We start from the raw sequence: 15904 nt of genomic DNA, 5'->3' as shown, positions 1-15904 counted from the left end.
GCGGGGTTGGCCGGTAGCTACATCACATAGTAGGGTCCTCTCACCTGGGCCTACGGGGAGGTCTTGGAGCTGTAAACCGGAGACTGCAGTCCTGTAACTGGGGATCTCAGCATCTCCCTGCTGTGCCTCTGCCAGCGCTGCATAGTCCACCCCCTGGGACAGGGCCTGTATGGTAGGTCTGGACAGTGCGTCTGCCACAACTTTGTCCTTTCCAGAGACATGCCGGATGTCCGTCGTATACTCGGAGATGTAGGACAGATGTCGCTGCTGGCGGGACGACCAGGGGTCGGACACCTTCGTGAATGCAAAGGTGAGCGGTTTGTGGTCTGTGAACGTGGTGAAGGGCCTACCTTCTAAGAAGCACCTGAAATGCCGGATTGCCAGGTATAGTGCGAATAGCTCCCGGTCGAAAGCACTGTATTTGAGTTCCGGTGGTCGTAGGTGTTTGCTGAAGAACGCCAGGGGTTGCCAGCGGCCCTCGATGAGTTGTTCCAGCACTCCACCGACTGCTGTGTTGGATGCGTCCACCGTGAGGGCAGTAGGAACGTCCGTTCTGGGGTGCACTAGCATCGCGGTGTTTGCCAAGGCTTCTTTGGTTTTAACGAAAGCAGTTGCGGCCTCTTCGTCCCAGGTAATGTCCTTGCCCTTACCCGACATTAGAGTGAACAGGGGGCGCATGGTTCGGGCTGCTGAGGGGAGGAAACGGTGGTAGAAATTCACCATACCCACGAATTCCTGCAAGTCTTTGATTGTGTTGGGTTGGGGCAAGTTGCGGACTGCGTCTACCTTGGCGGGCAGCGGGGTTGCCCAGTCTTTAGTAATCCTGTGGCCCAGGAAGTCGATGGTATCGAGTCCGAACTGGCATTTGGCTGGGTTGATTGTAAGGCCGAATTCGCTCAGGCGGGAGTAGAGCTAGCAGAGGTGGGACAGATGCTCCTGCCGACTACTGCTGGCTATGAGGATGTCGTCCAAATAGATGAATGCAAAGTCCAGGTCGCGTCCCACCGCGTCCATTAGCCGCTGGAAAGTCTGTGCGGCATTCTTTAGACCAAACGGCATTCGGAGGAATTCGAAAAGTCCGAACGGGGTGATAAGTGCTGTTTTGGGGATGTCGTCCAGATGTACAGGGATTTGATGGTATCCCTGGACGAGGTCTACCTTGGAAAAGATCCTTGCGCCATGTAGGTTTGCTGCGAAGTCTTGAATGTGCGGCACAGGGTAGCGGTCTGGTGTTGTAGCCTCGTTCAGTCTGCGGTAGTCACCACATGGTCTCCAGCCCCCCGTTGCCTTGGGCACCATGTGCAGGGGGGAGGCCCATGGGCTGTCGGACCGTCGTATGATCCCCAATTCCTCCATCTTCTTGAACTCCTCCTTCGCCAGTCGGAGCTTGTCCGGGGGAAACCTTCGGGCACGGGCATGGAGGGGTGGCCCCTGGGTCGGGATGTGGTGCTGTACTCCGTGTCTGGGCATGGCTGCCGTGAACTGCGGTGTCAGTACTGATGGGAAATCCGCCAGGACCCTGGTGAATTCATCGTTGGACAGTGTGATGGAGTCCAGGTGTGGGGCTGGCAACTTTGCTTCACCCAGGGAGAACATTTGAAAAGTCTTGGCGTGGACGAGTCGCTTCCCTTGCAGGTCGACCAGCAGGCTGTGGGCTCGCAGAAAATCCGCCCCCAGGAGTGGTTGGGCCACGGCGGCCAGTGTGAAGTCCCACGTAAACCGGCTGGAGCTGAACTGTAGCCGCACCTTGCGGGTGCCGTAGGTTCGTATTGTGCTGCCATTTGTGGCCCTCAGGGTGGGTCCTGGTTCTCTGTTGCGGGTGTCGTAACTCGTTGGAGGTAAAACGCTGATCTCCGCTCCGGTGTCAACCAATAATCGGCGTCCCGACTGCTTGTCCCAGACGTACAGGAGGCTGTCCTGATGGCCAGCCACCGTAGTGATCGGCGGCGGCTGGGCCTTGGTGTTTCCCGGGAATTTGCAGGGTGGTCTACAGCGGCGGGCCTCTGTGCCCCACCGCTGGTGGTAGAAGCACCATTGTTCATTGGGCTCTGCTGCCGGGCCTGGTCTGGTCTGCCATTGGGCACGCGACTTGGTGATCTGTGCAACGGATGCCCCTCTCTCCTTCTTGGCATTCCACAGCACATCTGCTCGGGCCGCCACCTCCCGGGGGTCGCTGAAATCTGCGTCGGACAGCAGCAGGCGTATGTCCTCGGGCAGTTGCTCTAGGAACGCCTGCTCAAACATGAGGCAGGGTTTGTGTCCTTCAGCCAGGGCCAGCATTTCGTTCATTAATGCCGACGGCGGCCTGTCTCCCAATCCATCCAGGTGCAGTAAGCGGGCAGCTCGTTCACGCCGTAAGAGTCCAAAAGTCCTTATGAGCAGGGCTTTGAATGCTGTGTATTTGCCATTCTCCGGAGGCGACTGTATAAACTCCTTAACTTGTGCAGCAGTCTCTTGGTCGAGAGAGCTCAGCACGTAGTAGTAACGAGTGGACTCCGAGGTTATCTGCCGAATGCGGAATTGTACTTCTGCCTGTTCCAACCACAGACGGGGTTTCCGCGGCCAAAAGCCTGGCAGTTGTAACGAAACTGCGTGAACAGATGCAGCGTCGGTCATCTCTGGCCCAAATATCGTTTGGGCCGTCGGGGTCACCAAATGTAGCGGTGTGCTACACACAGCGCTAGAATAACCACACGGAGTCGGTGAGTTAGAGTTGTGATGAAAGAGGTTTATTCAAACTTCGCGGCCTGCTTTTAAAGCCTTCCCATTCCCACCCTCCCTGGGGCAGGATTGCTGTGGGGAATGCATATTCCCAGACCCTTTCCGCGCGCGGGATTTCCCCCCTGCTGGTGAAGATGGCCTGGCGCCCTTTCTGGTGCCGGCCCTCTGCCTGCGCGCGCTGTTGTGAGCCGGTTCGTGTGCGCTAGAAAGTGGGTCGCCACACTATTACTATTTATTATTTGTGGTGCAACTGTAACGAAAACCAATTTCCCCTGGGATCAATAAAGTATGACTATGACTATGGAGGAGATTACCAGGATTCTGCCTAGACTAGAAAGCATGTCTTATGACGATAGGCTTGATGAGCAAGAGCTTTCTCTTTGCAGTGAAGGAGGATGAGAGATGACCTGACAGAGGTGTACAGATGAGAGGCATAGATCAAGTAGACAGCCAGAGAAAGAAATGGCTAATGTGAAGCAGGCATACATTTAAGATGATTGGAGGGTATAGGAGGGCCGTCAGAGGAATTTTCCCCACAGCGAGTGTTAGGTCCATGATACATGCTCCCAGGACTAGTGGTAGAGGCAGGTACCTCTTTGGAATGTGGGAAGAAACTAGAGCACCCAGAGGAAGCCCACGCAGTCATGGGAGAACGTACAAACTATTTATAGACAGTGGCAGAATTAAACCTGGGTCGCTGGCACTGTAATAACACTACGCTTAGGCGCCTGGTGGCGTATCGGTTGGTGCAACACTATTACAGCTTGGGTTGGAGTTTGGAGTTCAATACCGATGTCATCCATAAGGAGTTTGTATGTTCCTCCCCGTGAATGTGTGGGTTTCTTCTGGGTGCTCCAGTTTCCTCCCACATTCCAAAAACACACTGGTTAGTAGGACAACTGGTTATTGTAAATTATCCTGTGATCAAGGCGGACTACTGCGCAGTGCAGCTCACTGGGCTGGAAGAGCCTGTTCCACACCGTATCTCTAAATAAATAAGATTATAATTTGCAATTACACTGCAAATGAGGACAATCACATTCTGATAGTACCAAACAGATAACACTCACTCACCCATGTACAGTATACCATCAGAACTTCGGCAAGGCGATGCCTGAACCAACTCAGGAATTGTGAATGGAAGCTTCTGTGTAAGAGAACAGACGGTTTCAGTACAGATACAAAAACTAAAAATATGTTGCAGTGTACAATGATAGAACAAAAGGAAGTGCATCATGGAAAGAAAGCATGTAGTGGCAGTTTACTCCATGTATGCTTGCGACTGCCTGGCCAGATTCTGGTCTAACCTCATCTACGTGTTTGCAGATGATATCATTGTAGGCCAGATCTCACATAACAAAATGAAGCACAAGAAGAAGATAGAGAGCCTAGTAACATTGTGTCATGACCCCACCTGGATATGGGGGGTAGAAGGGTGGGTTGGCAAGTTTGCAGACGACACAAAGGTTGGTGGTGTTGTAGATAGTGTAGAGGATTGTCAAAGATTGCAGAGAGACATTGATAGATTGCAGAAGTGGGCTGAGAAGTGGCAGATGGAGTTCAACCCGGAGAAGTGTGAGGTGGTACACTTTGGAAGGAAAAACTCCAAGGAAGAGTACATAGTAAATGGCAGGATACTTGGTAGTGTAGAGGAGCAGAGGGATCAGGGAGTATATGTCCACAGATCCCTGAAAGTTGCCTCACAGGTGGATAGGGTAGTTAAGAAAGCTTATGGGGTGTTAGCTTTCATAAGTCGAGGGATAGAGTTTAAGAGTCGCGATATGATGATGCAGTTCTATAAAACTCTGGTTAGGCCACACTTGGAGTACTGTGTCCAGTTCTGGTCGCCTCACTATAGGAAGGATGTGGAAGCATTGGAAAGGGTACAGAGGAGATTTACCAGGATGCTGCCTGGTTTAGAAAGTATGCATTACGATCAGAGATTAAGGGAACTAGGGCTTTACTCTTTGGAGAGAAGGAGGATGAGAGGAGACATGATAGAGGTGTACAAGATGATAAGAAGAATAGATAGAGTGGATAGCCAGTGCCTCTTCCCCAGGGCACCACTGCTCAATACAAGAGGACATGGCTTTAAGGTAAGGGGTGGAAAGTTCAAGGGAGATATTAGAGGAAGGTTTTTTACTCAGAGGATGGTTGGTGCGTGGAATGCACTGCCTGAGTCAGTGGTGGAGGCAGATACACTAGTGAAGTTTAAGAGACTACTAGACAGGTATATGGAGGAATCTAAGGTGGGGGCTTATATGGGAGGCAGGGTTTGAGGGTCGGCCCAACATTGTGAGCCGAAGGGCCTGTACTGTGCTGTACTATTCTATGTTCTATGACAACAGCCTTTCCTTCAGTGTCAGCAAAACAAAACAGCTGGATTTTAGAAAGGGGTGGATCACACATCCCTCTATATATTGAAGGTGCTGAGGTCAAGAGAGTTGAAAGCTTCAAGCTCCTAGATGTAAACATCACCAACAGCTTGTCCTAGTACAATCTCAAAGACACCAAGGTCAAGAAAGCTATTGCTGGTTGGATTTCAGATGGTAAATGAGGGGAACAGGAGCAAGATAGATCAGTTGGTTGAGTGGTGTTACAGCAACAACCTTGCACTCAACATCAGTAAGACCAAGGAATTGATTGCGGATTTCAGGAAGGGGAAGTCGAGGGAACACACACCAGTCCTCATCGAGGGCTCAACAATGGAGAGGGTGTCAACATCTCTGAGGATCTAACCTGGGCCCAACATACTGATGCAATTGCAAAGAAGACATGACAGCAGCTATATTTCATTAGGAGTTTGAAAAGAATTGGTACATCACCAAAGATACTTGGCAATTTCTACAGAGGCACCATGGAGAGCATTCTAACTGGTTGCATCATCATCCGGTATGGAGGGGCCACTGCACAGGATTGGGAAAAGCTGCAGAAAGTTGTAAACTCTGCCAGCTCCATCATGGGCACTAGCCTCCCCAACACCCAGGACACCTTCAAAAGGTGATGTCTCAAAAAGGCAGCATCCATATAAGGACCCCCCTATCACCCAGGACACGCGCTCTTCTCATTGCTACCATCAAGGTGGTGGTACAGGAGCCTGAAGACACACACTCAACATTTCAGGAACAGCTTCTTCCCCTCTATCATCAGATTTCTGAATGGACATTGAACTCATGAACACTGCCTCAGTATTTTCCCCTCTCTTTTTGCACTACTTTTTTTTAACATATACTTATTGTAATTTGTAGTTTTTAAATTACTATTTCTTGTAATGTACTGTTGCTGCAAAACAAGTTTCATGACATATGCTGGTGATATTAAACCTGATTCTGATTCTCAGCAACACTTTGGAATATTAAAGAAATTGGCATATCCCTTGCAGCATGGAAAACATGTCTGTATGTATGGCTTAGTATGGCAACCTCTCTGCCCAACACTGTTGGGTTGTGGACACAGCTCAGCACATCACAGAAACCAGCCTCTCCTTCTTGAACACAATCTACACTTCCCACTACATCAGGAAAGCACCCAATATAAACCAAAGACCCACAAGCACCCTGGACATCCTTCCTTCTACCTCCTTCCTTTGGGCGGAAGATACAAAACACACACTGTCAGGCGCAAGGACAACTTCTATCCTGTTAATATAAAATTGCTGAATAGATCTCTTGTATGTTAAAGATGATCTCTTGAATTCAGAGTCTATTCTGTCAGAGCTCTTTCACTTTATTGTCTACCAGCACTGCACTTTCTCCATAACTATGCTCTGCCTTCTGTTCCTGCTTTTCCCTAGTACTTGTCACTATCAGGCTTATTATCTGTGATATATGTCATGAAATTTGTTGTTTTAAGATCACAAGGTATAGGAGCAGAATTAGGCCACTTGGCCCATCGAGTCTGCTCCACCATTTCATCATGGCTGATCCATTTTCCCTCTCAGCCCCAAACTCCTGCCTTCTCCCCATACAAGACCATAAGAGACAGGAGCAGAATTAGGCCATCTGGCCCACCGAGTCTGCTCCGCCATTCAGTCATGGCTGATCCTTTTTCTCTATCTGCTCCTTAACCCCAGTTCCCGGTCTTCTCCCCGTAACCTTTGATGCCATGTCCAATCAAGAACCTAACAATCTCTGCCTTAAATATATCCAATGACCTGCCCTCCACAGCTGCATGTGGCAACATATTCCACAAATTCACCACCCTCTGACTAAAGAAATTTCTCCACATCTGTTTTGAAAGGGCGCCCCTCTATCCTGAGGCTGTGCCCTCTTGTCCTAGACTCTCCTACCATGGGAAACATCCCTTCCACGTCTACTCTGTCTAGGCATTTCAACATCCCTCATGTCGTGACTAATCAAGAATGTATCAACCTCTGCCTTAAATATACCCAATGGCCTGGCTTCCACAGGCATCTGTAGCAACAAATTCCACAGATTCACCACTCTCTGGCTAAAGAAAAGCCTTCTTATCTCCATTCTAAAAGGACGCCCATCTATTCTGAGGCTGTGCCCTCTGGACTTAGACTCTCTCACCGTAGGAAACACCCTCTCCACATCCAGTCTATCGAGGCCTTTCAACATCCGATAGGTTTCAATGAGGCCACTCCTCATTCTTCTGAATTCCAGTGAGTCAAGGCCCAGAGCCATCAAACACTCAAACATAATCAAAAATGTTTGTGGCAGCAAAAGAGTGCAAAACAATAACAAATTAAATCAATAAATAGTGCAGAAAGGAATAGTGAGGTAGTGTTCCTGAGTCCATGGACCCATTCAGAAATCTGATGGCATTTCACTGAAATTATATGTATGGATGGTGTACAAGACAATAATTTTCACTACAAGAGATTCTGCAGATGCTGGTAATCTTGAACAACATACACTAAATGCTGGAGGAACTTGGCAGGTCAGGCAGCATCTATGGAGGGGAATAAACAGTAGATGTTTCAGGCTGAGGCCTTTCATGGAGACACACGATTGTCACATACATTGAAAAGATGTTCACTGTATCCCAGTATATGTGACAGCAGTGAACCAAGTACCCATTAGACCACACTCCTGCGATAACTGGAATACTAAATACCGGTCATGGCAATTTACCTCAGGAGCCAGGAAAAAGCGCTTCACTTTTTATGAGGGAACATCCTATCCTCCTAATTTACCTCACAAAGATCTCAAACCATTATATAATATCAACAAGACTGTGAGAAAGCAACTTCCCTTCTTGCCAATTTATAGCCAAATATTGAACACGTTAAACAGATTTCTTATTTTCCAGCACTGACATCATCCACTTTGCACTCTCTGAGCTAAGGAGGTTATGATAAATAGACCTGGTCAACAGTTTATTGGAATTCAAGTGCGTTATTACACAATATAAAAACAATTTTAGACAGACACACAAAATCATAGAGGCTTATGAAAGGATGAACTTACAGTCAGTCCTTCATTGTTCTTCCCTCCCAGTGTATAAAGGCTGCCATCATTTGGATCAGGAAGAAATGCCGGCCTGCACAAACAAAACAAACACTCGGCAACAGCATTCCAAAATGTGAGGACCCGCTTCGACTGGGTCCCATAACCACACATACACAGACAGGTAGCAAGATCCTAGCATGGTAACGCTGACATTACGGAATGCAGAGTTTAGAGGAAGCGCTTTCTTGCGGTTAAATTATGTCAACCTTTTCCGCATATAGTCATTCTGAAGAAACCACATAGAACAAAAAGTGCAATATGGTTCAAAGGTCAAGTTTAATGTCAGAGAAATGTATACAATATACATCCTGAAATGCCTTTTCTTCGCAAAACATCCACGAAAACAGAGAAGTGTCCCAAAGAATGAACGACAATTAAACGCGAGAACCCCAAAGGTGTTGAACTTTCCATATTCAAGAGTATGCCACAAGCATTGAGGTGATAATACTGTATATACTGCAGAGGAATGTGGGAATCCTGCTTTCATGGACAATACTGGTGGAACAAGACTGGACACTATTATTATATAGTCAAAAGTTTGGAATTAAAACAAACTTCTGAAACACAATAATCCATGCGGGTCTACAAAACCACCATGCTTTTCACAGATAACTTGAGGAGCAGTTATGGATAGTTTAGCTCCAACACCCTACAGGCAATTGGAGGTCACGAATGTTGCATCAGCCAATTTATTGTGCCTGAATTCTCTGGCATCAGCCATGGGCTCTTCAGTGAAGAGGTATTTGCACTTGACTGGAGAAATGTTATCAGCAAATTTCTCAGGGGCATTGGTCAAGATTAAAATAGGTTGTGCATTTTGCTGATTAGAAAAGCACAAGGTTGCCTGGGATCCTGTTCAATGAAAGTTTGATGTTATTGAACCATGCCACAGATAAATGTGTTTCCTGCACACATATCAATGGAGCAATGCTGTTCAAGTACCTACACAGCAAAGAACACAGAAACAAGATTAAACAAGCTCTGAAGAAGTTGAAAAGGATAGATTTTTAAGATGGCTTTTGTAGGACAAGATTTAATAGGTGTTCCTTATAAACCAAAGAATTTAACCATGAAACTGCTAGTAATTTGTGTAAACTTAATTGGCTCTTTAGGGAGAAATATCAATACATTGCAGCTTAAACTCTGTGCTGTTCATTCTTAGTTGACCTTTGAAGTGGTCTTGTAACTACTAAAATGAAGTTAAATTGCAGTGAAAAGATAGGATGCCCATCATCAATCTCTTGGGATAATTACTGGCCGTCCTGTCACACCCACATCACAAAATTAGAGAGGAATGAAATTCAGAGAAGAATTGAGGATAAAGGAGGAGACTTCACGAGTAGAGTTCATAAACACACAAGATTCTGTGATGCTGGAAATCCAGAGTAACACGCACAAAATACCAGAGAGACTCAGCAGGTCAGGCAGCATCCATGGAGAGGAGCGAAGTGTCAACATTCTGGACTGAGACATTCCATCACAACCTGTCGGTTGCTTAGATCTTCAACAGTGTGAACCAAGAAATGGCAGAACAATGATTCATAATTCCATCCCTAGTGATAGTCTATACTTTGCATATTAGATGTGAACATACAACACCAGAAACTTACTCGGTTAGGTGAATAGGCACTTGAAGCACAGGATCTGCAAAGGACAAAGAGAAAGGTGAGTTTCCTCAAAATCACAAATTGCAAGAAGACACAAAAAGACTAAGGAAAATTATTAAATGATCTAGAATATCCGACATACTTGATCTTGAGGCAGGAACTTAAAAAAAAATCATAGAAATTACAAATCTCCAGATCCTTTCCCATATCCAGGAAATTATTCAGAAGGGATGCTTTTACTAATAGATTTTTACTAATCGATGTTAGTAAAAGGAAATATACTTACAATTCATGGAAAATTCAGTGCCGTAAATATAAAATTGTACTCAGGGTAACACAAATGACAAGAGAGTTTAGTTTATTTCAGCATTATTTTTGCCTGCAGGGCACAAATCCTCTTGCAATGCCATACAACAGAATAATCAGATAAGGAGGAAGAATTCACCCATCTTTTCGTAGTTCAGATAGCAGCTTTGGGTGTCATGATAAAATCCTTACGTAGGACTGCTGGGAGGATCATTGGGGTCTCTCTTCCACCCATCAGAGATATTTATCAGGAATGCTGAGTATGCAGGGTACAATCGTCCAGCAATTTCTGACTCCCACCATCAGTTAGGAGGTACCGTAGCATTAGTATAGGAAACAGCTTCTTCTCCCAGGTCATTACACTACTGAACTCTCCGCCACCACCCAGGTCTCTTCACAAGAAAGCACCAGTAACTGTATACTGTTTACTTTTTAATTTGTGTCATAAATTCACATTATTATTTGTTAATTTATTTGCGGTAATATTATTTCGAGTTTTGTGTGTGTGTTATATATACTGTGTTGTGCACCTTGGTCTGGAGGAACATTGTTTCATTTGGCGGTATGCATGTATATGGTTGAATGACAATAAACTTGAACTTCAGCATCTCAGCTAAAATTCTGCCCGCTCACTGATCACAGACTAATTACTGATTACCTCAGTATTATTGTGGATAACACAAGACCATAGACATAGGAGCAGAGTTGTGCCACGCGGCCCATTAAATCTGCTCTAGCAATCCATCATGGCCAATTTACTATCCCCCTCAACCCCATTCCCCTGCCTTTTTCCCGGAACCTTTGGCACCTTTACTAATTGAGAAACTATCAGAATCAGAATCAGGTGAAATTTGTTAACTAAGCAGCAGCAGTTCAATGCAATACATAATCTAGCAGAGACAGAGAAAATAAATAAAATAAAAATAATAATAAATAAACAAGTAAATCAATTACATATATTGAATAGATTAAAAAACGTGCAAAAGCCGAAATACTATATATTTTTTTTTAAAAACTGCTTTAAATATACCCAATTACTCGGCCTCCACAGCCGTCTGGGGCAATGAATTCCACAGATTCACCACCACCTGGCTAAAGAAATTCTTCCTCATCTCTTTTCTAAAGGGACATCATTCTATTCTAAGGCTGTGTCCTCTGGTCCTTGACTCCCCCACTAGAAGAAACATCCTCTCCGTGTCGACTCCATCTAAGTCTTTTAATATTCGATTGGTTCCACTAAGATTTCCCACATTTGTCTAATCCAGTGAGTACAGGTCCAAAGCCATCACTCCCGTCATATGCAAGGAGTATGTGCATATACATGTTAACACGTACACAGTTTTGCTCTCAGCCAAGGATTAACTGCTGAATGTGCTTTGAACACTGATAAAGCAGAAACAGTGATGCCGCCATGAAGAAAAGGTGCAATATAAACTCAGGTTTTATTCTAACTGCAACCTAGACCGAGATTAAATCAGGTGAGGGAAGGCAAGCAAGTAGGTGAACAGAAGAACAAAAACAAATTCTGGAGGAACTCACAAACAAGAGAAAATCTATCAGATGCTGGAAATCCAAAGCAATACACACAAAATGCTGGAGGAACTCAGTAGGCCAGGCAGCATCTACAGAAAAGAGTAAACAGTCCATGTTTCAGGGTGAGACCCTGATGAAGGGTCACAGCCCAAAACATCAACTGTTTACTCTTTTCCATAGAAGCTGCTTGGCCTGTTGAGTTCCTCCAGCATTTTGTGTGTGAAGTCAGCAGGTCAGGCAGCATCTATGGAAAGGAAAGGTGGAAGAACCTAGAATTAGATGGGGGAAGTGAAAGAGTATCATCTGGCAGGTGAAACCAGGTGAGGGAGAAGGTGAGTGGGCAGGGGAGAGGGGAATGAAGTAAGAAGCTGGGAGGTGATAGGTGGAAGAAATAAAAGGTTGAAGAAGAAAGAATCTGATAGGAGAGGACAGTAGACAATGGAAGAAAGGGAAAGAGGAGGGGAACCAAGGGAAGGAGGAAGGGAACCAAAGGGAGGCAATGGGTAGGTGAAGAGAAGGGGTTAAGGAGGAACCAGAATGGGTAACAGAAAAAGAAGGAAGGGGAGGGGGGAGAAATTAGTGGAAGTTAGAAGTTGATGCTCATGCCATCAGGTTGAAGGCTACCCAGACAGAATATTTTATCAACCTGAAAGTGGTCTCCTTGTGGCAGGAGAGAAGGCTATGGACCGACATGGGGAATAGAATTGAAATGGGAGGCCACAGAGAAAACACGCCTTTTGTGGTGGGCAGAGTGAAGATGCTCAATGAAGTACATAAAACACTAATTTTCTCAATGTGGGGAAAGTTACTCAGAACATAGTTAAACAAAGATAAAGAAAGAAATTCAGTAACAGGCATTATGCAGTAATAACCAAGTTAAAATCCTATCCAGCAGAACAGTACATCTACTAAATATATCAAGGGTCTATTATATCACACTGGATGAAGAACACTACGATCTCAACAGGTCATTGTTAGGATACAGTCCAGGCATTCAATAGTCAGAGCCTGATACAATCAGTCATCTGAAGGAAGAGCTCTGCTGATGTTTAGAGAGTTGGGAATCAATATACAACAATGATTACATATCAGAGTAAATGCTCTTAGTGATCAATTCAACTCATTAGGATTTTTGCTTTTCATTTACACTAGAATCATTAAATATAATTTTTATTTTAAAAAGTACTATTTCCTGCTTAAATTTGGCCAAAATCAATTAAAAATCAAACACAAGTGGATGAATGTAATACATCTGGGCTTTTTGAGGCAAATTTTAACTTTCCATTTCGGGGGGTGGGGGGCGGGTGTGTGTGTATAAAAACTAGGGTGCCCAAGACTTTTGCTCAGTACTGTACATATTGTTATATATATTGTTTCCAGTTACCAAACACTTAATACTACTGAGTTAATACAAAGCTAAGTACTCTTATTTCTGTTTCCCAACAACCTTCCTATTTTAACCAATGTAGAGAACTGTACAAAAGTCTTAGCGATACTGCATATATGTGCCTAATCCTCTTGACCAGTACTGTATGTGCCTGGGCTTTCTGTACACCTGCTGCACTAAGTGCTCTGACATCATTCTTAGTAATCTCACTGCTGTTATCATTAGTTTACTAAGCCAGTACCAACCTCAATGACCCTACTCTGTAAATGGACCCAAGTACCAAAACCTGCATTTAGAAACTCAGAAGTTTATCTTAATGTTCCCACTCATGTAAAAGAACACTATGGATGGACAAATTAATGCAACCTCTCCGTGGGCGCCAGGGTAGCATCGTGGGTAGCATATTGCTTTACAACACCACTAATCCCCCACTGCTGTATGTAAAGAGTTTGTACGTTCTCCCCATGGCTAAGTGGGTTTCCTCCAGGTGCTCCAGTTTCCTCCCATATTCCAAAGACTTAAGGGGTAGTAAGTTGTGGAGATGCTATGTTGCTGCTGGAAACACAGCGACATTTGCGGATTGCCCCGAGCACATCCTCTGACTGTGTTGGCTGTTGACACAAATAACACATTTCACTGTTTTGATGTATATGTGACAAATAAAGCTAATTGCATCTACCTGTTTTACCCTGTCTCTGATATACTATGATGTATCAAAACAAACAATGGTATATTCAGAAGGATTGTTCCAAATAAGAACAACTTTAACCAAGCACAATAGCAGTTGTTGATAGCTTGCTGGCCAAATTGTTATATCATGTGTGTTTGTGCATCATAGTGAAACTGGTTTATAGACAGTCTAACCACATGATCTAGCAGTAACTCCTGTGTCATGTGGAACAAAGTAGATTTTGCATTACTGTATCACAAACATGAGAAAGTCTGCAGATGCTGGAAATCTAAAGCAACACACACAAAATGCTGGAAGAACTCAGCAGGCCAGGCAGCATCTATGGAAAGGAATAAACAGTCAACATTTCGGTCCAAGACCCTTCTTCAGGACTAAGAAGGAAGGGGGAAGATGCCAGAATAAAAAGGTGGGTGGGGGAAGAGTTAAAATGTGCCTCTAAAATGCCCTTAAGTATTACATTCAACCACAATTTGGTTTCTTGTGTTTGTATTTTAATTGATAGTAGCCCAATTAAAGTAGGAATTAGTACTTTTATGGGAAAAAGGTAAATGATACTATGCACATGAACTTCATCAAAAGCTTCAACAATGTACCACATGGGAAACCCTAACATGGCGGAAAATGAAATTAGAGAGGTGGACTGAGTTAGGGTAAAAGAAAACAAAATAAAGATTATTCAGAAAGGAGAGCAGAAGAAGTTGGAACTGGGTAATGGTATTCAAGGAGGCCCATTTCTGGTTACTGTGGCCACCAATGGTTTGAATACATATCTAGAATTGGTGTGTTAAAATCTGCAAACAAAACCAAATCAATTATGAAACAGCATGACTTTAAGGTGTTTAGAGGAAAGTACAGGAGAATGTCAGGGGTAGCTCTTTTTGTTTTAGGCAGAGTGATGGCCTGCCAGGAGTAATTGTAGAGGCAGATACATTAGGGACATTTAAGATACTCTTTAACGCTTAAGAAAAATGGAGGGCAATGTGGGTTAAATTGATCATACAGTGGTTGAAAAGACTGGCACAACATTATTGTCGAAGGGACCATACTGTGCTGTAAGATTTTATCTTCTATGTTAAATCAGAGAAAGCTGCAAAGGATCATTGGCAGCATGGGGAAAGGATAAAAGGTGGATACAATTCATAAGTAAACAGTCAGACAGATTGTACTTTGGTTGAAAAATGGCAACAATTAAGATCTTGAACTGGAAGGTAGATGTGGGGTCCACACCTTCATAGGTGACAAGGCGTGATGTTCAAAAAAGACACGATAATTAACTTTGTTAATGAAGTGCAAAAATGAATGTTACACTTCTGTCATAACTTAAGTTGGGCCTCAGGTGGAATAAATCTGAGCACCACAGTTTTGAAAGTGCCTAAGCCAATGAGAAAATTCAGAGATATTAATTAGGATGGCATTAGGGTCAAAAGGGTTCACCTACATGAATGGACTTCAGGACTGTGAAGAAAGCCATTTCCAATACAAAATAATAAGAAGGTGATTTGATAAAAATATGTCGACAGAGATAGTAAACAGAAGATATATTTTTGTTAAAGGATCAGGGTGGAGGGAGCAGTCAGAATAATTTTGTTGTAAAGTAGCTAAATAATTGCTATAAGTGGTCAGGTGGTGAAATTGACTGGATAAGCATAATCATAAGTTTGCGTTGAGAGAATGCCAACATGGATTGTGTCTGGTATTTGAAAAGCGAAAAAAAAAAACACAAATGGAATAAATTATTTCCAAAATCTCCAAATTAAAGGAAATACTCTAAAATCTTCAAAATATTTCTGAATTGTATCCGCTTCCCTCACTACAATCAAAATAAGAAATGAACAATCCTACAAAAATAGCATGAGTCTCATGCTACTTGAGAGTGAATTTATTTTCCCACAAAACCTGGCAGGGAAATAACATAACAAGCTCAGAAGATATTTAAACACAAGAGAATCTGCAGACACTGGAATTCCAAAGCATCTCTCTCTCTTTCTGTCGCGCGCGCACGCGCGCACACACACACACACACACACACAGCAGGGCAGGCAGCAGATATTTGTCTGTAGATAAATTACTGCGTGTGGAACATGAAACAGAACACAGATTATATAGAAGAGCATCAATAACAATTTCTTCTTTGAACCATGAATTAATCAACTACTTATAATCACAAAGGAATATAATGATCCTT

At 44.1% G+C, this 15904-nt stretch overlaps 1 protein-coding gene across 1 annotated transcript in view; it reads right to left on the bottom strand.

Annotated features, from left to right (window-relative positions):
* ern1 (endoplasmic reticulum to nucleus signaling 1) overlaps window positions 1-15904 on the bottom strand; it is a 115994-nt gene that overhangs the window by 55001 nt on the left and 45089 nt on the right. Inside the window, exons 3-5 of the mRNA XM_072242748.1 lie at window positions 9806-9839; window positions 8154-8226; window positions 3796-3868 (exon numbers count right to left, since the gene is read on the bottom strand). Coding sequence (XP_072098849.1) covers window positions 3796-3868; window positions 8154-8226; window positions 9806-9839 — 180 coding nt within the window. The remainder of the gene's footprint in view (window positions 1-3795; window positions 3869-8153; window positions 8227-9805; window positions 9840-15904) is intronic.

The sequence above is a fragment of the Mobula birostris genome, chromosome 24 (assembly GCF_030028105.1).
Source record: "Mobula birostris isolate sMobBir1 chromosome 24, sMobBir1.hap1, whole genome shotgun sequence".
Classification (NCBI taxonomy): Eukaryota; Metazoa; Chordata; class Chondrichthyes; order Myliobatiformes; family Myliobatidae; genus Mobula; species Mobula birostris.
This window is presented reverse-complemented; position numbering and strand designations above follow the sequence as displayed.